This window comes from Nerophis ophidion, linkage group LG16 (assembly GCF_033978795.1).
Source record: "Nerophis ophidion isolate RoL-2023_Sa linkage group LG16, RoL_Noph_v1.0, whole genome shotgun sequence".
Taxonomy (NCBI): Eukaryota; Metazoa; Chordata; class Actinopteri; order Syngnathiformes; family Syngnathidae; genus Nerophis; species Nerophis ophidion.
In genome coordinates, this window is record NC_084626.1 from 12,687,433 (window position 1) to 12,710,879 (window position 23,447).

Genomic DNA, 23,447 nt, shown 5'->3' on the forward strand with positions numbered 1-23,447 from the left:
TTATTCGGGCGTTACCATTTCGTGGTCAATTGTACGGAATATGTACTCTACTGTGCAATCTACTAATAAAAGTTTCAATCAATCAATTGTCTACAGCGACGTGGTTCGCACACGGAGGCCTATCTGGCTCAATCTAAAAGTTTGTTAATGGAATTGTTTGCAAAATAAATGGGTTCACAAATCAAGGTTTTACTATACAATTATTTAGTGCTAAAATGAATAAATTATTAAAAATATTTATATTAAAGAATGTTTCTTAATTAAATTGTCAAAAAAATTAAAGTGCAAATGAAAATACAGCTTCACCACCTTAGTCATATTTCTTGCGCTGAAGAAACTTCTCTATGACTTACATAGCTCCAGACTTCTTATGTTTGTTTGATATTGTCATTACTGCCACAAGTGGTGGTAAAGTGTATTACAACTGAGTAGCGCTGCAGCCCCTTCAGACCATAAGAAATACTTACATACAACAATGTAACATTATGAAGTGCGACTGGAGGACGCAAACATTAGCAACACTCGCATAGCTCATTGAGCTGCATGCTAACATTGCGTTCCTTTTTTTTTTACAGCAACCTCATGCTACGTTAGCGTATTTGAAAGAAAAACTAAATTATCAAACGTAGAGCTCCCACGTCACTAGCTGAATGGATTTTAAGATATGTATGAAAGCCTTCTTTTTAATTGCGGTGTACACGCAGGGTGGGCTTACCTTGCTAGGTTTGAGTCTGTATTGTTTTTCCTTCAAGAAGTTTTTAAAAGTTTAAAATGTCAAAAGCTTGAGTGTTTTTTCTCTCAAAAGTGGAATAAACAAGAGGAGATGATTGAATTTTTTTACACCTTTGGTGTTTGTTAACAGGCCCTTGGACACATACTAATGTTAGAACATCATCAAAAAGCCAGTTTTGCTTAATAGGGGACCTGATAAAAATGTTTTGTTTTGTTTTTTAAATCTCAGGGACCTTAAAGTACCAGTAGAATCGAAAAACAAGTTGCCTCTATATTGAAGCTATTATCACAAATAACTGATCCCTTCCCCACCAACAACAATGCAAATCATGCAGACATTGTGAGAGTCACAACAATGACTTAGGAAAAAATGAAGAGCCAAAAGCTATTATTTTTTAGTCTGAATATAAGGAGGATGAGCTACAAGTTTTAGAAGCTGTGTTCTAAATAGATCCATCTTTAGTGAAACACTAAGCATCATGTAGCAATATTGCTAAGTGCTTAACAATAAATACAAACTACGACTATAATAAACTGATCGCTTACTGTACGGTGTCTGCTCATTGTGATGACGACTGATAAGATGTCCATATCTTCCCATTTAGATGAAGAATTAATCATTGTCCACACAAAAGGTTACCATGAATTGATTTACATGGACCCCGACTTAAACTAGTTGAAAAACGTGACAAAGAAATTGGGGAAAGGTGGCAATAAATACTGATAAAGTTGAGGAATGCTCATCAAACACTTATTTGGAACATCCCACAGGTGTGTAGACTAATTGGGAACAGGTGGATGCCATGATTGGGTATAAAAGCAGCTTCCATGAAATGCTAAGTAATTCACAAACAAGGATAGGGCGAGGGTCACCAATTTGTAATCAAATTGTCGAACAGTTTTAGAACAACATTTCTCAATTTAGGGATTTTACCATCTACGGTACGTAAAATCATCAAAAGGTTCAGAGAATCTAGAGAAATCACTGCACGTAAGCGATGATATTACAGAACTTTGATCCCTCAGGCGGTACTGCATCAAAAACCGACATCAGTGTGTAAAGGATATCACCACATGGGCTCAGCTACACTTCAGAAAACCACTGTCAGTAACTACAGTTAGTTGCTACATCTGTAAGTGCAAAATAAAACTCTGCTATGCAAAGAAAAACCCATTTATCAACAACACCAAGGAACGCCGCTGGCTTCGCTGGGCCCGGCCTCATCTAAGATGGACTGATGCAAAGTGGAAAAATGTTCTGTGGTCTGACGAGTCCACATTTCAAATTATATTTGGAAACTGTGGACGTGGTGTCCTCCGGAAAAAAGAGGAAAATAACCATCCGGATTGTTATAGGCGCAAAGTTCAAAAGCCAGCATCTGTGATGGTATGGGGGTGTATTAGTGCCCCAGGCATGGGTAATTTACACATCTGTGAAGGCACCATTAATGCTGAATGGTGAATGCGTGGGTTCCCTCCGGGTACTCCGGCTTCCTCCCACTTCCAAAGACATGCACCTGGGGATAGGTTGATTGGCAACACTAAATTGGCCCTAGTGTGTGAATGTGAGTGTGAATGTTGTCTGTCTATCTGTGTTGGCCCTGCGATGAGGTGGTGACTTGTCCAGGGTGTACCCCGCCTTCCGCCCGATTGTAGCTGAGATAGGCGCCAGCGCCCCCCGCGACCTCAAAACGGAATAAGCGGTAGAAAATGGATGGATGGATGGTCCATACAGGTTTTGGAGCAACATATGTTGTCATCCAAGCAACATTATCATGGACGCTCCTGCATATTTCAGCAAGACAATGCCAAGCCACGTGTTACAACAGCGTGGTTTCGTAGTAAAAGAGTGCGGGTACTTTCCTGGCCCGCCTGCAGTCCAGACCTGTCTCCCATCGAAAATGTGTGGCGCATTATGAAGCGTAAAATACGACAGCGGAGACCCCGGACTGTTTAACGACTAAAGCTCTACATAAAACAAGAATGAGATATAATTCCACTTTCAAAGCTTCAACAATTAGTTTCCTCAGTACCCGAACATTTATTGAGTGTTGTTAAAAGAAAAGGTTATGTAACACAGTGGTGAACATGTCCTTTCCCAACTACTTTGGCACGTGTTGCGGCCATGAAATTCTAAGTTAATTATTGTTTGCAAAAAAAAAAAAAAAGTTTATGAGTTTGCACATCAAATATCTTGTCTTTGTAGTGCATTCAATTGAATATGGGTTGAAAAGGATTTGCAAATCATTGTATTCAGTTTATATTTACATCTAACACAATTTCCCAATTCACATGGAAACGGGGTTTGTACTAATAAAAGTTTCAAACAATCAAAAGGAAACGTTGCTGCCTGCAGAGACTGTCTTCGGTTGTCGTGTCTTTGTCTCCATCTCAACCCTGGACAAGTCGCCACCGCATCGCAGGGCCAACACAGATAGACAGACAACATTCACACTCACATTCACACACTAGGACCAATTTAATGTTGCCAATCAACCTATCCTCAGGTGCATGTCTTTGGAGGTGGGAGGAAGCCGGAAATCATGCAGTCACGGGGAGAACATGCAAACTACACACAGAAAGATCCCGAGCCCGAGATTGAACTCTGGATTACTCAGGACCTTTGTATTGTGAGGCACATGCTCAAACCCCTTTTCCACCATACTGCCCGCATGTTATACAATTTTAAATTATATTTTAAATGATAATAATCTTAGTCTGATCTACAAAAAAATTTAAAACAGCCAAAATAGGTTGGTAAATATGAATAAATCTGAAGTTTTTTTCTTAGTTTTCCTCAAATTTTTTGAAGGATGCTCACGTGCCTGAGTATGACTGAAATGCTGATACTGTATGGTCAGATTACAGAAGTGTTACCACCATGACGTCATCCCAACCCGAATCTACGGAAATTGACAAAGGTTTTTGCAGCAAAATATTCAATATGGCCGCCTGAAATTCTAGCATTTTGTGATGTTAAGCCAATATTTTCACATCCTTTGTGAATTTGGAAATTCAATTAGACATAATTTAGCACTTAAGCATATAAAGTCAATCTTTTTTTCCATTCTACTAATTGGAAAAGTGATGCGTGACCTAAAAGGAGCCACGGTCAAGGGATGATCTCGCAATCTGACACATTTGGAGCACTTTTGTGATGGATAGTGTGCAAATACAGCCAAGTCAAAATATATCATGCTGATAGACTGAATAATGTTATAATGAGTTGCAAACATTTCACTGCAGGGTGTAACGAGTTTCCACAGGACTGCAATCTCTTTGTGGGTGTGGCTTTGGGGGAGGGGTGTTACATAATGTTTTTGTCTAATTTGCATAACTGGCCACGACACATGTGCATGTTAATTTTATAAAGGCTGTGAGCAAAAAACATAAAAAGCAAAACAAAGAAATCTGCTTAGAAATCTGCAATAATGTCAGAATCGCTAAATCACAGGTGTCAAACTCAAAGCCCAGGGCCAAATCTGGCCCGTAAAAGCCTTTAAATAATATGCGTTAATAAATTGCTCAATTTCTTCTTACTAAATATATTTGTTCTTTCCTCTTTGACTTTAAAAATCATGTAAGGCATGCAATTGCACATCCTTTAAAATTCAATATTATCAAAATTTAAATATTATTTTATCATGTATTCAGAAAATATTTTTTTGTTAAAATAAAGAGATAAATACTGTACTTCAATATCTGCTGGACTTGTGATTTCAAAACAAATTGTAGACTGTAAATTTTACAATAGATTTTACGGTTAAATTCCGCCGACTGAGTTTTTTTTACCGCAAAATCAACTTTGGTACTGTTTTTTCCCATAAACAGTAAGACACTAAAACATAAAAAAAAAAAAAAAATTTAAAACAAGATTTTATGGTTAAAAAAACATAACTGGCAGCTCTGTTGCTTGAATTTTACCGCTAAGAACAGTGTTATTGTTTTTCCATTCCATTCCATTTATTACATTTTTTTATATGCTGTAAAAAACCCATTGCTTTTACTGTAAAATTCTGGTGACTGAGCTGCCAGTTTTTTTAAAGTTAAAAATTTCAATAATTTTTTGCAGCTTATGTAAAAAAAATATATTGTTACGTTAAAGTTAAATTACCAACGATGGTCACACACACTAGATGTGGAGAAATTTGTCCTCTGCATTTGACCCATCCCCTTGTTTACACCCCTGGGAGGTGAGGTGAGCAGCAGCAGTGGCCACGCCCGGGAATCATTTTGGTGATTCAACCCCCAATTCCAACCCTTGATGCAGAGTGCATAAGCAAGGAGGTGATGGGTTCCATTTTTATAGTCTTTGGTATGACTTTGCCGGGGTTTGAACTCACGACCTACCGATCTCAGGGCGGACACTCTAACCCAGGGGTAGGGAACCTATGGCTCTAGAGTCAGATGTGGCTCTTTTGATGACTGCACCTGGCTCTCAGATAAATCTTAGCTGCCATTGAGTAACACAGTAAGTACTGAATAATTCTGCTGGTAATTAGTGTCAAAAATAACGTTCAAACTATAAAATATTCCATCCGGTTTCTACCACACCTGTTCAAGAAGTCGCATTAATGGTAAGTAGTATTTTATTTATTGTTGGTTAGCTTCAGAATAACAATGTTATTAAAAAGAATAAGAGACTTACTATGCTCCAAAAATGTTGGTCTTACTTAAAAATGCACACATTTAGTTGTATTCAGTCTTAAAAAAAATATTATAAGGCTCTAACGGAAATACTTTTCAAAATATTTGGCTTGTATGGCTCTCTCAGCCAAAAAGGTTCCCGACCCCTGCTCTAACCACACGGCCACTAAGCAGGTTAATGTGTGTGTGTGTGTGTGTGTGTGTGTGTGTGTGTGTGTGTGTGTGTGTGTATATATATATATATATGTATATATATATATATGTGTATGTATATATGTATGTATGTATATGTGTATGTATATATGTATATATGTATGTATGTATATTAGGGGTGTGGGGAAAAAATGATTCGAATAACTTGTGCGATTCAGAATCGATTCTCATTTTTTAAAAATTTAGTTTTTTTTTCTTTTCTTTTTTTTTTAATCAAACCACTACACAGCAATACCATAACAATGCAATCCAATTCCAAAACCAAACCTGGCCCAGCAACACTCAGAACTGCAATAAACAGAGCAATTGAGAAGACACAAACACGACACAGAACAAACCAAAAATAGTGAAACAAAAATGAATATTATCAACTACAGTATCAATATTAGTTATAATTTCAGCATAGCAGTGATTAAAAATCCCTCATTGACATTATCATTAGACATTTATAAAAAAAAAAAAAAGAACTATAGTGTCACAGTGGCTTACACTTGCATCGCATCTTATAAGCTTGACAATACACTGTGTCCAATATTTTTACAAAAATAAAATAAGTCATAATTTCTGTTCGTTTAATAGTAAAAACAAATTTACATTATTGCATTCAGTTGATAATACATTGTCCTTTACAATTATAAAAGCTTTTTTTAAAAACAATCTACTACTTTGCTTGCATGTCAGCAGACTGGGGTAGATCCTGCTGAAATCCTATGTATTGAATGAATACAGAATCGTTTTGAATAGGAATAATATCGTTTTTGAATCGGGAATCGAATCGTATTGAAAAAATCGATATATTATCGAATCGCGACCCCAAGAATCGATATTGAATCGAATCGTGGGACACCCAAAGATTCGCAGCTCTAAAATATATATACATACATATATATATATATATATGTATATATATAATGCTATCTATCGTGCCCTGTGGTAGCGACAAGCTACATTCACAGGCAGTCCCATTATAATATGTTTGAGCGAGGGGCAACAAGTGGCGCCTAATATATTTGTGGTGGCTCACCACATTTTTCTGCTATTTGTGTAGGTGGAGAGGGAAAAAATGGCGCTCATCAACACTCTGCAGGAGAACCAGAAGCAGCTGGAACATGCATATGGCACCGTGTCCGAGCAAAAGGAAACGGTCAACAGACTCACAGAGAACCTCAGCGCCATCAGGAAGCTCCAGGCCAGCAAGGAGCGCCAGTCTGCGCTCGACGGCGAGAAGGAGCGGGACAGCCACGAAGACGGAGACTACTACGAGCTGGACATCAATGGGCCGGAGATCCTGAAGTGTAAATACACCGTGGCCGTGTCTGAAGCGGGCGAGCTGAGGCAGGAGCTGAAGACGGTGAGGGCACAGTACGAGAACTGCCGAAGCCAGTATCAGGAGGAACGAGCGCGGCTGGAGAACGACCTTCAGGAGGTGAGGTCCAGGTTGGCGTCCTTGGAGAAGATCAGCCATACGGATAAACTAGAAGTGGCCCGCCTGGAGCATGAGCTGCGTCTGGTCTCCGCCGCTGCAGGAGAATCACTTGGCAGCCTCAATGTGGCTCAAGACGAGCTCATAGCTTTCAGCGAGGAGCTGGCCAATCTCTACAACCACGTCTGCATGTGCAACAACGAGACCCCCAACCGTGTCATGCTGGACTACTACAAGGAGGGCAAAGCCTTGGTGCGGCGAGGGCAAGAAGCCAAGGACCCCCACTCCTCTGTACTCCTCACCAACGGACTTATTCCCGAGACCGAACCCGGGAAGTCCGACTCTGCCCCGGAACCCCGCCCGGAGCCCATGAACGTCTACAACCTTGTCGCCATCATCCGAGACCAGATCCGCCACCTGCAACAGGCAGTGGACCGCACCACCGAGCTCTGCCGCCAGAGGATGGCCAATCTGGAACTGAGCACCGTGGCGGATAAGGACAAGGAGGCTTGCATGGCGGAGATCCTCAAGCTGAAGTCCTTGCTCAGCACCAAGAGAGAGCAGATCGCCACGCTCAGAGCTGTGCTCAAAGCCAACAAGCAGGTATGCTTGCACTCACCTGGGCCATTCCATCCAGTAATTTTCTTATAGAGTAACTCAAAATAAACTAGGGCTACAATGATTAGCTGCAATAGAGTGAGGGCACATGCACATCTGTTTATTTTTTGAAAATTTTAACAATGCACACATGTTGAAAGTGAAAATTCAATGTTGATGATTTGAATGTATTAGAACAAAAATGGAAGTTATGGCAAGCAGAAAAATCATTGTTTATTTCGAATATTTTCCCTAAAATACCCAGTGAGGCTATAAAGTGTGTTTTACCAGATTACTTGATTAATCAAACAGACTATTCGATAGATTACTTGATTACTCCACCGCTAAGATAAATGTTTAAAAAATGCCTTTGTTATAACTCTAAATCTGATAATACACATATTCCCGAATTCAATATGTGTATTTCACATCTCACAAAACGTTGTTTCATATCTGTGCAAAGTTCCCTAAGTAGAAGATGACTCAATTGAGTAGTATGACTGTGTTTTAGCATTGAATTATAAAAACAGTACTATACGTGAACTATACGCACATGATATTTACGCTAGTAGAAAGTTGACACTGAGCAATAAAGTTATTAAGCAAACATTGTATTTTAGAAATAAATAAGTCACATCAAAAATTTAGGTAACAGGTCTGTCCTGAGACCCTTTTTAGTCAAACATGATGGACTATACAGAAAAATAAATGAGTGACTTTTTTTAGACTATTAGGAGAACGAAATGATGCACTTTCTTGTGGACCATGTGACCAGGGCAATATTCTACATTTTTCAAAGGGGGAACTCGTTGTGCCTCGGACTTATTTTCTTTTACCCCCCAAATAACAACTTTATTAACATTAACAAAATATTTAAAGTTCATTTATTTGCCTGGAATTCAAGCAAAAATCATTATTTAAACTATAAAAATTTTTGGACCGACTTGAACCATTTGATACTGAAAAGTACAAATAAATAAACTCAATAAATGAATAATTAAACTCAAAGTGATCAGCAACAATAACTCAGGAGCACAATGTAATGATATATGATCTACAAAACAAAAATTAATGAAATAATTTGTGCTGTTTTTTTTTGTTTTTTTTACCAAAGTGAGGAAATCAAGTTTAATGGCGACAAAGAAAATGTTTTGTAGTGCACAGATTTTCTAAGCGGGGTTTAAAAAAATATTCTGATAAAGCATGTTTGCCAGGGAAACAAGTCAGCAGCGCAGAGACATCACTTACTGATGCACAGAGGAGTGGTCTACTCTGGGTCCCGAATTGGAACAGCTAGCGCGTCCTCCGTGGCCACCTGACAACCTCTCTACACAGGAATGGGGAGCAGAGCGGAAAAAAAAAAGACTGCAGATCAACTGGTCTAAAAATGGGTCTAGTTAAAGGCTTCAGTATACAAATGAGTTTAAGCTGGGACTTCAATGTTTCTACTGAGGTAGCATCTCTAACTGTTACCGGTAGGGAAGTCCAGAGTACTGGAGCCCAAATAGAAAACGCTCTAAAGCCCGCAGACTTTTTGGGGGATCTGGGAATCACTAATAAGCAAGAGTTTTTTGAACGCATATTTCTTGCCGGGACATATGGTACAATACAATCAGCAAGATAGGATGGAGATAGACCGTTAAGTATTTTATATGTAAGTAGTAAAACCTTAAAGTCACACCTTAAGTGCACAAGAAGCCAGTGCAGGTGAGCCAGTACAGGCGTAACATGATCACACTTTCTTGTTCTTGTCAAAAGTGTAGCAGCCACATCTTGTACCAACAGTAATCTTTTAATGCTAGACATGGGGAGACCTAAAAATAATACGTTACAGAAATCGAGACAAGAAGTAAAGAATGCATGAATAATGATCTCAGCGTCAGTGGTGGACAAAATGGGACACATTTTAGCGAAAGAAGGCCGTTTTAGTAACACTCTTAATGTGTGACTCAAATAATAGAGTTGGGTCAAAGATGATACTGAGATTCTTTACAGAGTCGCTTTGTATAATTGGTTGTCATCTGTTAAGGTGGTATTATTAAATAGGTGCTGGTGTCTAGCACAGTGGTTCTTAACCTTGTTGGAGGTACCGAACCCCCCCAGTTTCATATTCACCGAACCCTTCTTTAGCGAAAAACAAAATTCAAGACAAAGTTACATTTTTTTTTTTTACTGGTGCACAAAATTAACTGTGGATGAACATCACCTTGTTCATACAACACAACCAACACAGTGCATGGACTCACAACTAATTACACACCTGCAAATCAGTGTGACTTCTGCTGGTGCCGTATCCATATTACGCAGATAGGGACAAGTTTTAATTTACACGATGAGTCAGGTGTGTCTTGACCTCCGCCGAACCCCTGAGGATGACTCACCGAACCCTTTGGGTTCGATCGAACCCAGGTTAAGAACCACTGGTCTAGCAGGACCGATAATCAGCATTTCTGTTTTGTTAGCATTAAGACGCAAAAATTTGCTGGACATCCATTGTTTGATTTAATTTAGACACACCTCCAGGTGACTACAATCTGGCGTGTTGGTCAGCTTAAGCTCTAAAATATACTAAATGTTAACATTTGCATTTCGTCTGATTACACTATAATGTCAACACAACCATAGAAAACACTCAAACAATCAGTGTAAACAACATTTTTAAAATCACATTGAGCACTTTAACAGTAGCTGCGTTTCCATTACACCTAGAAATGCCCAAAACCCAAATATTTCAATAGGAAACTGGTAATAGAAACTCCCATATTTTGAAAAACTTCTGAAATATGTCTGAAACATTTTTACACTTTCATGCGATGGTTTTTCAGACATTTCGGTTTTAAAGTCGCAAAAACATGATGGAAACACTTTTTTCGCATTTACAGGGCACCTAAACACTAAACATGACATTGCACGTACCTCACAGTTCATCCATGGTTTCTCGTTGGCCCGTGTGGGGATGTTCTTAATCACATTAACACACTAACTAACTGCATACTCCTCCATACTTGTGTGATCATTTTCAGTGGCAGCTGCCTTGAACATGTCCCAGTCTGTGCTTTCGAAGCAGTCTTGTAATGCTTCCATTGCTCCCTCTGGCCAGGTGTCTCTGTAGTTTGCTTTCTGATCAGCAGAGGCTTGTATGCAGGAATTAGTATTACAGAGAGATGGTCTGAGGAGCCAAGGTAGGGGCAGGGTGCAGCTTTAAATGACAGCTTGATGTTGCTGTCGACCATGTCTAGCTTGCTTCCACCCCATGTTGCAAAATTCACATTTTGATGGAAATGAGGGAACACCGTTTTCATGTTAGCTTGATTAAAGTCCCCTGCCACGATGAAAACGCCCTCTGGATGTGTAGATTTCAGTAAATTGATAAGAGCAGGACAACGCATTCAAAGCTTCTTGGTGTTGGCAATGGGAGGAATATACACGGCTGTGAAGATCATAGCACTGAATTCCCTGGGTAAATAAACGGGCCTGCATTTTATAGTTGTACATCGGGTGAGCAGTGACATGAGACTACAGTGTTTCCCACAGGTCAGGCATCTATTTGTGGTGGTGTGGTCGGGCAGAAGAACGCGGAGTTGGAATATAATTACAACACTTTATGTACATATTCATATACATATTTATATAATATTTACATATTTATATAATATGTAACTACAAGCTCCATTCACAGACAGAGTCCCATTGCTTTTATGAGCGGTCGAGCGAGTCAAAAGCCGAAGAAAATAAATAAATAAATATCCATCCATTTTCTACCGCTCATTCCCTTTTGGGGTTGCGGGGGGCCTATCTCAGCTACAATCGGGCAGAAGGCACGGTACACCCTGGACAAGTCGCCACCTCATCGCAGGGCAAAATAAATAAATAAGTAAATACATTTTTTTATTTTATTTTTTTATTATTTTTTTATTTTTTTATTTGTGGCGGCCGTAATTATTTCGTGGCGGGCCGCCACAAATAAATTAATGTGTGGGAAACCCTGGACTATCTTCCCATTGTTGCACCAGTTGTTGTTGGTAAATATGTAAACAGTGCCGCCTCGGGATTTACCGCTAAGAGCGCTGCTTCTGTCTGACCGAAACATTGTTAGCCCCTTCGATGCTAACTGCCTCACCCGGAACGGATGGTTTCAGCCACGTTTCTCTGGGAAATATGGCGCAGCAGTCCCTCAAATCCCTTCTTGCATTTAAATCCAGCTTCAGGTAGTCTTCTTAATTTAGTTCTTGGTTTAGTTTATTATTTTATTCTATTCTATTCTATTTCTCTGGTCAGTTGTCAACAAAATAAACAAACAGTTTTACTAAAACAAACAGTTGTGATGTGTACAAACACTCCAGTTTGTTCTCCAAGGATCAGACATTTTCAAAAGAAGGATGGAAGGAAGTGGCGTTCTGTGAAGACTACCTTTTAACTTTGTTGTTAGCCCCGCTCGGCATCCCCGTTTCTGCTTCCGATCACTCCGCTTACGTCTACCCCGTCGACGGTCCCCGCTGGTACTTGGCTCTGCTGCTTCACAGGTTGCTGGGTGTAGCCGACGTAGTACCGTGAATTGATTTACGTGGACCCCGACTTAAACAAGTTGAAAAACTTATTCGGGTGTTACCATTTAGTGGTCAATTGTACGGAATATATACTGTACTGTGAATCTACTAATAAAAGTTTCAATCAATCAATCAATCAATCAAAATATTCCCATGCTACCGAGGAGGTCCAGCGTATACACATCTTTTGGTCTAAAACTGTTCGATTTATTCACATCTTAAATTGTCTGGCGATCGTATGTTACTATGGTGTGACAACGCTGGAAGTTAACTTTGAAATTTTCAGAATTTACCGATATATTTGCCAAAAGAGTTCAATTACTACCACGAGCCTCTGCAGAAGAGCAGAGCGCCGCCATCTTGAGATATATACTGATACTTAAACTTACATACATGGTCGTGGTGATCAACACCTTAAAGTTACACCGGGTGTTTTTGTAGAGCATGTTGAACTGTTTGAGGAATTTCAAGTCAATCCAACTGATGGAGGTCAAAGCAACACAGTAAGGCGTGCATGTTTTGACACATGTTCAATATTTCGTCTTCAGCGTTTTGCTAGTAGAAGAGTTAGCTTCCACATGAAAAGACTACATACACACATTATGATGATGCGGTGCACTGCAAAGTGTACATCGTTATGACTGTATGGTGATTTATATGCTGATTCTGCAGACAGCTGAGGTTGCCCTGGCCAATCTGAAGAGCAAATATGACAGCGAGAAGGCCATGGTGAAGGAGACCATGATGAAGCTCCGCAATGAACTCAAGGCTTTAAAAGAAGACGCCGCTACCTTCTCCTCCCTCAGAGCTATGTTTGCTTCCAGGTATGGACTTATCAAAATGTAATTACATATATTCAGATTTTGTTTTAGTTTTTAATTTAGTTATTACGATAGTATACAGTACCGGCCAAACATTTGGACACACCTTCTCCTCATTAAATGCATTTTCTTTATTTTCATGACTATTTACATCGTAGATTGTCACTGAAGGCCTCAAAACTATGAATGAACACATGAGGAGTTATGTTCTTAACAAAAAGGTGAAATAACTGAAAACATGTTTTATGCTCTAGTTTCTTCAAAATAGCCACCCTTTGCTGTGATTACTTTTTCGCACACTTTTGGCCTTTTCTTGATAAGCTTCAAGAGGTAGTCACCTGAAATAGTTTTCACTTCATGTTTTATATTCTACTTTTTTCAAAATAGCCACCTTAAAAGGTGCAAAGCACACTCTTGGCATTCTCTCAATGAGCTTCAAGCACACCTGTGAAGTGAAAACCATTTCAGGCTTCTCTTGAAGCTCGTCAAGAGAATGCCAAGAGTGTGCAAAGCCATTATCAGAGCAAAGGGGGGCTATTTTGAAGAAACTAAAATATAAAACATGTTTTCAGTTATTTCACCTTTTTTGTTAAGTACATAACTCAACACGTGTTAATTCACAGTTTTGATGGCTTCAGTGACAATCCACAATGTAAGTAATCATGAAAATAAAGAAAACGCATTGAATGAGAAGGTGTGTTCAAACTTTTGGCCTCTACTATATTTCTATCTAGTAATAACACATCATACAAAGAAGCATGAATATGGCAAAGACACAAGGCATTGTGCGAAGCGTCTGCTGTAATATTCATCTTCCATCTGGAGAGTGCATTTGACTCATGGAGAGCACACGTCTGTGTGTTCCTAAAGAAGAGGATATATGGCACCCCCTGCTGGTGGTAAGATTAATAATCTCATTTCCTCTGTCTCCTCTCAGGTGCGACGAGTACGTGACGCAGCTGGACGACATGCAGCGGCAGCTGGCGGCGGCCGAGGACGAGAAGAAGACCCTTAACTCTCTGTTACGGATGGCCATTCAGCAGAAACTGGCCCTCACGCAGCGTCTGGAGGACCTGGAGTTTGACCACGAGCAGGCGCGGCGCAGCACGGCCACACTAGCAGGGGGGAAGAGCAAGACCAAGGGCAAAGGAGCCTCTTCCAGCCATCAAGTATGTCCAATTGTAACTATATATTTGTTCATCAACTGCTACAGCAATGAATTTAGCAGAGGGCGCTGTCTGTAATTGTTTTTTTGTAGACACCTAGTGACCACAATAATTCATGAAGTTAATGCTGCTGGGATAGGCTCCACCACCCCCCGCGACTTGTGAGGGACAAGCGATAGAAAATGGATGGATGGATGGTTCTAGATCAGGGGTGTCAAACTCATTTTAGCTCAGAGGCTGCATTTAGGAAAATATATTCCCACGTGGGACGGACGGGTTAAAACCTGGCATCCTAACTTAAAAATACAACTCCAACACTTCGGATTTTCTTTTTTTTGTTTTACTTCGGCCCAAAATAGAACATTCACTTTCTGAAAATGTACACATCACAAAAAATCATTTTTACAAAACACTTGAAGTTAGTTGCATAAAAATCGGTGCCGTTTCAAAAATTCCATGAAGAACACAATGAATTTAGACTTAATCTCGGTGTATCTTCAAAGCAATTAAACTTTAAGTCCCAGCCCAACTAGCCCTTGAATAAGAAGTATTCTATGATCAACTACCTCAGCTCAGTGGTCTTGTGGTTACACTGCCCGCCCTGAGACTGGAAGGTCATGAGTTAAAACCCTGAGTCATACCAAAAGACTATAAAAATGGGACCCATTGCCTTCCTGCTTGATTCCTGAGCGTGACGCATGCTGCTGCTCACTTTTCTCCTCACCTCCCAGGTAGTGAACAAAGGCTTGGGTCAAATGTAGAGGACACATTTCACCACACCCAGTGTCTGTGTGACAAACTTTTTTACTTTAACTTAACTTTAACTCATTTGTCATTTCCACATATTAATCCTGTGCTAACTCAACAAACCATACAAACTGCCTTCTAGGAAAATAGGAAAATAAAATCTGTGCAATGTGTGAACAAAGCAACAATAACAACTTTAAAGTCTGACAGTATTGCAGTAAATCACACACTCTTAACTTTCTTTAAATATACACAGAAGATAATCATTTTCACAGAACTATATCAGTGTGCAGTGTCTCATTCAGCATTTTAAGTGGGGTTACCAATTTTACTCCCGTTTGTTTTATGTTGGGTCGACACTTTAGAGCAGGGGTCACCAACCTTTTTGAAACCAAGAGCTACTTCTTGGGTACTGATTAATGTGAAGGGCTACCAGTTTGATACACACTTAAATAAATTGCCAAAAATAGCCAATTTGCTCAATTTACCTTTAATAAATAAATCTATATATATAAAAAAATGGGCATTTCTGTCTGTCATTCCGTCGTACATTTTTTTTCCTCTTACGAAAGTTTTTTTGTAGAGAATAAATGATGAAAAAAACACTTAATTGAACGGTTTAAAAGAGGAGAAAACAAGAAAAAAAATTAAATACAATTTTGAAACACAGTTTATCTTCAATTTCGACTCTTTAAAATTCAAAATTCAGCCAAAAATGAAGAGAAAAACTAGCTAAATGAATCTTTTTGAAAAAATTAAAAAAATAATTTATGGAACATCATTAGTAATTTTTCCTGATTATGATTAATTTTAGAATTTTGATGACATGTTTTAAATAGGTTAAAATCCAATCTGCACTTTGTTAGAATATATAACAAATTGGACCAAGCTATATTTCTAACAAAGACAAATCATTATTTCTTCTAGATTTTCCAGAACAAAAATTTTAAAAGAAATTCAAAAGACTTTGAAATAAGATTTAAATTAGATTCTACAGATTTTCTAGATTTGCCAGAATAATTTTTTTGAATTTTAATCATAAATTTGAATAAATATTTCACAAATATTCTTTGTCGAAAAAACAGAAGCTAAAGTGAAGAAATAAATTAAAATGTATTTATTACTCTTTACAATGAAAACAAATAATTTACTTGAACATTGATTTAAATTGTCAGGAAAGAAGAGGAAGGAATTTAAAAAGGTAAACAGCTATATGTGTTTAAAAATCCTAAAATCATTTTTAAGGTTGTATTTTTTCTCTAAAATTGTCTTTCTGAAAGTTATGAGAAGCAAAGTTAAAAAAATAAATTGATTTATTTAAACAAGTGAAGACCAAGTCTTTAAAATATTTTCTTGGATTTTCAAATTCTATTTGAGTTTTGTCTCTCTTAGAATTAAAAATGTCGAGCAAAGCGGGACCAGCTTGCTAGTAAATAAATAAAATTTTAAAAATAGAGGCAGCTCACTGGTAAGTGCTGCTATTTGAGCTATTATTAGAACAGGCCAGCAGGCGACTCATTTGGTCCTTACGGGCTACCTGGTGCCCGCGGGCACCGTGTTGGTGACCCCTGCTTTAGAGTGTACGTCTTGCTTGGTATACAGTATACAGTAAACTATTTGCTTGCCTAAAAGAATTACTATAGCAACATCCAGTGGAAACATTTAGAACAGCAGTTTCTCTCATTTAAAAATGCAGCTCAATTTTACATTTAGGAAACTCGTCATTTAGGAAACTCGTCTTGCAGGCCGCATTGAACATGTTCGCGGGCCACGTGTTTGACATCTCTGCTCTAGATGCAGTATATTGAATGACGTGGACACGCTTGTTACTGGATACTTTCTAACAGGCTCTTCTGCCTTGGAGACGTCGTATGTGTAAGTAATATGCAACAATACATACCTGTTTGTATTGACAAATGTGCTGTTTTAGACTGAAATATTGTTGAATTAGGACATTTACTATGTATGTCTAGCGCAGTGATGTCACGCATAGGCAGGTTCAGGCCCGCGAACAGGTTTTATCCGACCCTTGGAATGAGTTTGCAAGTATGAAAATGAGCCTGAATTTTTGAATGAAAAAAACAGCTGCTCAAAATGTGTCCACTAGATGTCGCAATAGCAATTATTTGTATCTTTATAGATTATGCTGCATATGTATACAAAATAAACCACATGTTCACCAGTCAAGGAAAATGAGCAAACTTCATAAGTAACATCCTGCAATTTGATTTTGATATCATTTTTTTATCGTGATAAATTGAAAATTAACACCAATGAGTTGACTGATGAACATTGTCACATAATTTATTCAGAGACAGCAAACAGAAAACAGGAACAAGAACAATAACAACAGAATACTATTAACCCCAACATGTAAGTGTAGAAAAAACAACATCATTATGATTTGGACATTATCAGAATATGCTTGTTAGATTTTTAAACAAAGAAAACAATCTGAAGTTGTCTTGATTTTTTTTTTTCATGTGGCCCCCGATCTAAAATGAGTTTGTCACCCCTGGTCTTGCGTGTGTTCTATTGTGCTTGGCTGCTGTTTACCTGCTAGCTCCTAGTAGCCTATAGCATACCATGTTTACCTTTTGTAAACGACTTGATTAACATAGAAGAAAAGATCAACCTGGGCTTCACGGTGGCAGAGGGGTTAGTGCGTCTGCCTCACAATACGAAGTTCCTGCAGTTTTGGGTTCAAATCCAGGCTCGGGATCTTTCTGTGTGGAGTTTGCATGTTCTCCCCGTGAATGCGTGGGTTCCCTCCGGGTACTCCGGCTTCCTCCCACTTCCAAAGACATGCACCTGGGGATAGGTTGATTGACAACACTAAATTGGCCCAAGTGTGTGAATGTGAGTGTGAATGTTGTCTGTCTATCTGTGTTGGCCCTGTGATGAGGTGGCGACTTGTCCAGGGTGTACCCTGCCTTCCGCCCGATTGTAGCTGAGATAGGCGCCAGCGCCCCCCGCGACCCCGAAAGGGAATAAGCGGCAGAAAATGGATGGATGGAAAAGATGTTTAGATGTTAACTGGCTGACCAACTTTGCACAAGTAAACACGCTGCAGGACTGCTTTTGTCAGTCGTTTATATGCAAGTATATAAAATCCTGGTAAGAATGATATGAACAAATGGTGAAAACAACCTTTTTGTTAGCGTGCATGTAAATCTGCACCGCACAGTAACTTCTCTGCTATCAATCAGCAATTGATTAAAAAAAACAATTCCTCTGCTTGTCTATCTTTTTTTCTTTCCACAGTAAATCTCCCAAGTGTCCTTTAGGAGTGTGATTAGTGTGCAGTTTCCAGACAAGACAAAGACACCACCGCTTCCGATATCCTCACATGTTTCACATCTCGCCAGCACCAGGTCATATACCACACGACAAGGGTCTTGTTTTATAGTGCCAAAACTCTGCAAGCTGTTTTGTTGCAGCATCAACTGTCCTCGCAGTCTTCCAGGAATGGACGCCACTATGATGACTGAAACAATGAAAGGCACACCAGTGTTGTTGTTTTTTTGGAGAGTGTGTGTGTGTGTGTGTGTGTGTGTGTGTGTGTGTGTGTGTGTGTGTGTGTGTGTGTGTGTGCGTGCGTGCGTGCGTGCGTGCGTGCGTGCGTGCGTGCGTGCGTGCGTGCGTGCGTGCGTGCGTGCGTGCGTGCGTGCGTGCGTGCGTGCGTGCGTGCGTGCGTGCGTGTGTGTTTCCCTGACTCAGCACTTTGTGTTTTACTTGGTGGTGCTTTTTTTCAAAGCTGCTTTTTAATCTTTTTTGGTATTATGAAATATTTCTTTTTACAGGAAATGCATGTTATTCCACCAGGTGTATTTTAGTCCTTGAACTACTTTGTAAGTATTTATTTTGTGTCAGGAAGTCACTTTATTATGTTATTGTTATTGTCATGCAGTAAGCCTGGATTTCTAACACTGTTTGGAATAATGAAAAATGAGGCTCTTTTGTATTGGATTGATTAATCATTATTAAGCTATTAAGGCTTATTAGAAACAAAAATAATGTTGTTCAGCATAATCTTCAATAACAGACACAGGACTCTGAATTTATGGTCCTAATTCAATGTGTTACAAAGTGGGTTCTCCTCTATAGTCAAAGTATGCTTGGTAAGTAATAATGCAAACTTTATTTAATGATTTCTAAGTTAAGGTCAGATGTTAATAGTATTCATTCCCAGAAGAATTTTAATGTATTTGTTTTAATACAACTTTTTTTTTTTTCAAATGCTTTGCTTTGTCTTATAAACAGTTCACCTACAGTGCCATTATTTTGTGTGATGATTTAAGTGCAATTTCCAATAGTGGAGAGGATAAATCCTAACCATGCCAAGTAAAAATACGTTACACCCAGTTTTAATTTTTTATTCTGCTGGAGCCAAGTTTTGTTACAACACTGTTTTAACAGTTCTTGTTCAGTTGAACACAGACGGATGGTCAACATTTCTTGAATAATCGTGGCTAAACGCTAGCAAAAGTCCTTACTGCAGAAATCTGCTAACAGTGCTGACTGGTGATGAAATAAAAGTCATGTAACTCTCACTGTTGTATCCTAATGCGTTGTTTATTGGGAATGTGATGTTTGCAAACAAATCGAGTCTTAAACAGCCCTTTTGAAGTGAACGTGTTACGCTAGGGTCTCATGTCTATGTGCGGGACGGACGTTCTCTCAAGATGCAGCAGGAACTCCGAATGCAAGATGCAGGTAAGACAGTGGTTCATTGTCCATAAATCAGTCAACGTACCAACAAAAAAAAACACAGCAAGCGTGCCGATAGCAGGGGAGGCTAAGGCGAAACTTAGCACATGAATCAAAAGCATGGGTGATATTACTGACAAATGTAATGTTGCATGAAGAAAACAAGACAGCCAAACCGAGTGTGGCGAAAGGTGGGAATAAATAGATCTCTGATTAGTGCCCGGGAGCAGGTGAGCGTCCCAAACACTAATCAGAGGCAGGTGAAAATAATCAGCTCCTATGAAAACCAAGAAACACAAACCCAGCGGTGCTGAAACAGAAAAAAGGGAGTCTTAAACTAAAACAAAACACGATCCGGGCAACGAATCATCACAGAACGAGCTTGATCTAAAAATGTATTCGCCCCATGGGAACGCTGATGCTTTTGGGCTTGGTCTGTCCACAACTGATCACTACACGTAATCAGCATAAATGATTCCCGGGCGCGGCACCGCTGCTGCCCACTGCTACCCTCACTTCCCAGGGGGTGATCTAGGGAATGGTTCAAATGCAGAAGACAAATTTCACCACACCTAGTGTGTGTGTGACAATCATTGGTACTTTAACTTTAACTTATATTTATGGTTATCGTAAGGATATGAGTTTGAAATTATTTAAGCCTTTATCATGTCAGATAAATAACAGAGTTGGTCATTTCTGTGGTAATAAGAAGATTGTAAAGGAGTATTACTGTCATGTACTAAAACCTCTTTTTTGTTTAGAAGCTACATAAAATAATAACAGTTTTTTGTTCATGCACATAATACATATTAACCTTCCTGTTATGTTATGGGTCAAATTTTTTCCGACTTCAATTTCTACAGTTAAACATTCAAAGACTCCAACAATAGCAGTTGATTTACTATTAATCTTCCTACAGTTTAAATCTGGATTGACAAAAAGTGTTACCCTTTTTCCAACTCTGTGTCAGGACTCTCACTGACAGTTTGGTTATGTTATGGTTTTTTCTCTGTGTTTGTTGTATTTCCTGTCAGCGCTCTTTTTTTGGTTCCTTTTCCAGCATGTCTCCCTAAGCGCTTGTTTCCCTCACCTGTACCTGATTGGCAGTCTGGCACACCTGTATGATGAACACTTTCGACTGTTTGCTGTCTCCAGTTCTTGCTGTTTCCTGGTTTCTGGCTCGTGTTTTCCTTGCATTTTGTAGACATTAAAATCATGTTTCCCTGCACCAAGCCTGCCATCTCTGCATCTTGGGGTTCATCACCACTAATTCCTGACATGGCTGATGACTGCATGGAGATGTTTTTCCTCCTTTTAAGCGCCCTCCCACGCATCCCTTTCATCTGTGGGCCTCTTAGGGGTCGTCTTGGATCCGTCCCTTGAGAGGGGGTGGGGGCTCTAAGTAGCTGTGTAGCTGGGGAGTCACAGCTACTTCTAACTCCAGTGGATCTGCCGCATTCGCCGCCATCCACCCCGAGGGACCTGTTGACGACATCAACCCCGGTGAGCCTTCCCACGCCGGCACACGAACCGCCTGCACCTCTGGCTCCGCCCATGCCGGCAGACGTGATGTTTTTCCTCCTTTCAAGCTCCCTCCCACCCATCCCTGTCGTCTTTGGGCCTCTTAGGGGTCGTCTTGGATCCATCCCTTAAGGGGTGAGGGTGGGGCTATGAGTAGCTGTGTAGCTGGGAGGCACAGTTACTTCTAATTCCAGTGGATCTGCCGCAGACGCCGTAATCAACCCCGGGGGGGCCTGTGGACGACATCAACCCCGATGAGCCCTCCCACGCCGGCAGAAGAGCTGCCTGCTCCTCTGGCTCCGCTCACACCGGCAGACGAGCCGCCTGCTCTTTTGGCCCCGCCCATGCTGGCAGACGAGCCGCCTGCTCTTTTGGGTCCGCCCACGCCGGCAGACGAGCCGCCTGCTCCTCTGGCTCTCCCCACGCTGGCAGACGCGATGTTTTACCTCCTTTCAAGCTCCCTCATACCCAACCCTGTCATCTGTGGGCCTCTTAGGGTCCCCCGGTGAGCCCTCCCATGCCGGCAGACGATCTGCCTGCTCCTCTGGCTCTGCCCACGCCAACAGATGAACCGCCTGCTCCTCTGGCTCTGCCCACGCCAGCAGACGAGATGTTTTGCCTCCTTTGAATCTTTCTCCCACCCAACCCTGTCGTCTGTGGGCTTCTTAGGGGTCGTCTTGGATCTGTCCCTTGAGGGGGAACTATGTGTAGCTGGGGAGTCACAGCTACGTCTAACTCCAGTGGATCTGCCCCAGTCGCCGCCATCCACCCCGGTGGGACAACAGTCGCCGCCATCCACCCCGGGGGGGCCTGTGGACGACATCAATCCCGGTGAGCCCTCCCACGCCGGCAGACAAGCCGCCTGCTCCTCTGGTTTCGCCCACGCTGCCAGACGAGCCGCCTGCTCTTCTGGGTCCGCCCACACCGGCAGATGAGCTGCCTGTTCCTCAGGCTCCGCCCACGGCTTTGCCAACGTCTCCAGCATCGTCGCCTCTGCGACCTCCATTTGGCATGACGCCACGGTTGCGGCCATTCCATGGGCGACCGCCTTGCCAATTGCGGCGGCGTTCAACTCGTCGTCGTAACCTGATTCTTCCCTGCTAGTTGCAGGGACAATTGGCCTGGTGGACCACCGTGACTTTGGACTTTTTTTGTGTGTGTTTTTTCTAGAACATCTGGTATCCGTTATCGGAAGGGGGGCTACTGTCAGGATTCTCAATAACAGTTTGGTTATGTTATGTTTTTTTTCTCTGTGTTTGTTTTATTTCCTGTCAGCACTCTTTTTTTGGTTCCTTTTCCTGCATGTCTCCCTGAGCGCTTGTTTCTCTCACCTGTACCTGATTGCCAATCAGGCTCCTATTTATACCTGCCTCTCCCACCAGTCTGTGTTGGAGTACTATTAGCTGTCTGCCGTGGACTGGCAGCTGTTCCTGTATGCTGAACACTTTTGACTGTTTGCTGACTCCAGTTCTTCCTGTTTCCTGGTAGCTGTTTGTTGTCTCAAGTTTGCCTGTTTCATGGTTTCTGGTTCGTGCTTTCCTTGCATTTTTTTGGACAGTAAAATCATATTTTCCTGCACCAAGCCTGCCATCTCTGCATCTTGGGTTCGTCACTACTACTTTCTGACACTCTGTCTGCAATGAATAATTCAAAACCTTCCAATCTCATTTCACAACACTTGTTCTCATCCAGCCAAGTCTCTGAGACTGCAACCACACTGCATTTTTTGAACTGGCTCAGATATTCCGTTTACATAGTTTGTATACAAACTTCGGCTTTTAAAATGAAATGGGGTAAATGATTTGTCCACATTTGCACATTTAAATTGTTCATATGTGTAGAACTCACAATTTCTGATCATATCAATCCAAATCTATGTCCCCACCAAACTTATTTGAATTGCAGTTGTAATTGATAATGTCATACAAGTTTGGTTGGATGTGATTATGATTATTATACAGTTTACTACTATTATTATTATTCTCTCAATCGAACAAGGCCAAGTACCAAAGGATTTCTAGATAGCAAGAGTAATCCCCCTTTATAAAAAAGGAAGCAAATTAGAACCTGGTAACTACCGACCTGTTTCTATTCACAGTTCCATTTCGAAAGTAATGGAAAAAAATAAAATAGTTTATGAACAGGTCGATAGATACCTTGCTACTAATAAACTAATGTACAAATTCCAATCCGGCTTCAGAACTAACCACTCCACTGACACATGCCTTCTTTGTCTGACAGACCACATCAAACATGAGGTGGACGCGGGCAAATACTTCTGCATGGTCTTACTGGACATTCAGAAGGTCTTTGACACCGTTAA

General features: G+C 40.5%; 2 protein-coding genes across 2 annotated transcripts in view; both read left to right on the plus strand.

The window, feature by feature from the left end:
- Positions 1–19,446, plus strand: part of bicd2 (bicaudal D homolog 2 (Drosophila)) — a 49,282-nt gene extending 29,836 nt beyond the window's left edge. Inside the window, exons 5-8 of the mRNA XM_061874290.1 lie at positions 6,641–7,618; positions 12,832–12,983; positions 13,918–14,149; positions 18,158–19,446. Of these exons, the coding sequence (XP_061730274.1) occupies positions 6,641–7,618; positions 12,832–12,983; positions 13,918–14,149; positions 18,158–18,160 (1,365 nt within the window). The 3' untranslated portion in view covers positions 18,161–19,446. The remainder of the gene's footprint in view (positions 1–6,640; positions 7,619–12,831; positions 12,984–13,917; positions 14,150–18,157) is intronic.
- Positions 19,447–21,378: 1,932 nt separating this feature from the next.
- LOC133535715 (uncharacterized) lies at positions 21,379–22,209 on the plus strand. The gene is made up of 3 exons (XM_061875654.1): positions 21,379–21,607; positions 21,794–21,955; positions 22,076–22,209. Exons 1-3 carry the CDS (start codon positions 21,379–21,381, stop codon positions 22,207–22,209), a joined length of 525 nt encoding a protein of 174 aa, XP_061731638.1.
- The last annotated feature ends 1,238 nt before the right edge of the window (positions 22,210–23,447 follow it).

Bases quoted from the DNA above. Each gene is read 5' to 3' on its own strand.
- LOC133535715 (XM_061875654.1), top strand. From the start codon at position 21,379: ATGAGCCCTCCCACGCCGGCAGAAGAGCTGCCTGCTCCTCTGGCTCCG. The intron at 21,608-21,793 runs GTGGGCCTCTTA...TGGGCTTCTTAG, and splicing joins CATACCCAACCCTGTCATCT to GGGTCGTCTTGGATCTGTCC. The intron at 21,956-22,075 runs GTGAGCCCTCCC...CCTGTTCCTCAG, and splicing joins TGTGGACGACATCAATCCCG to GCTCCGCCCACGGCTTTGCC.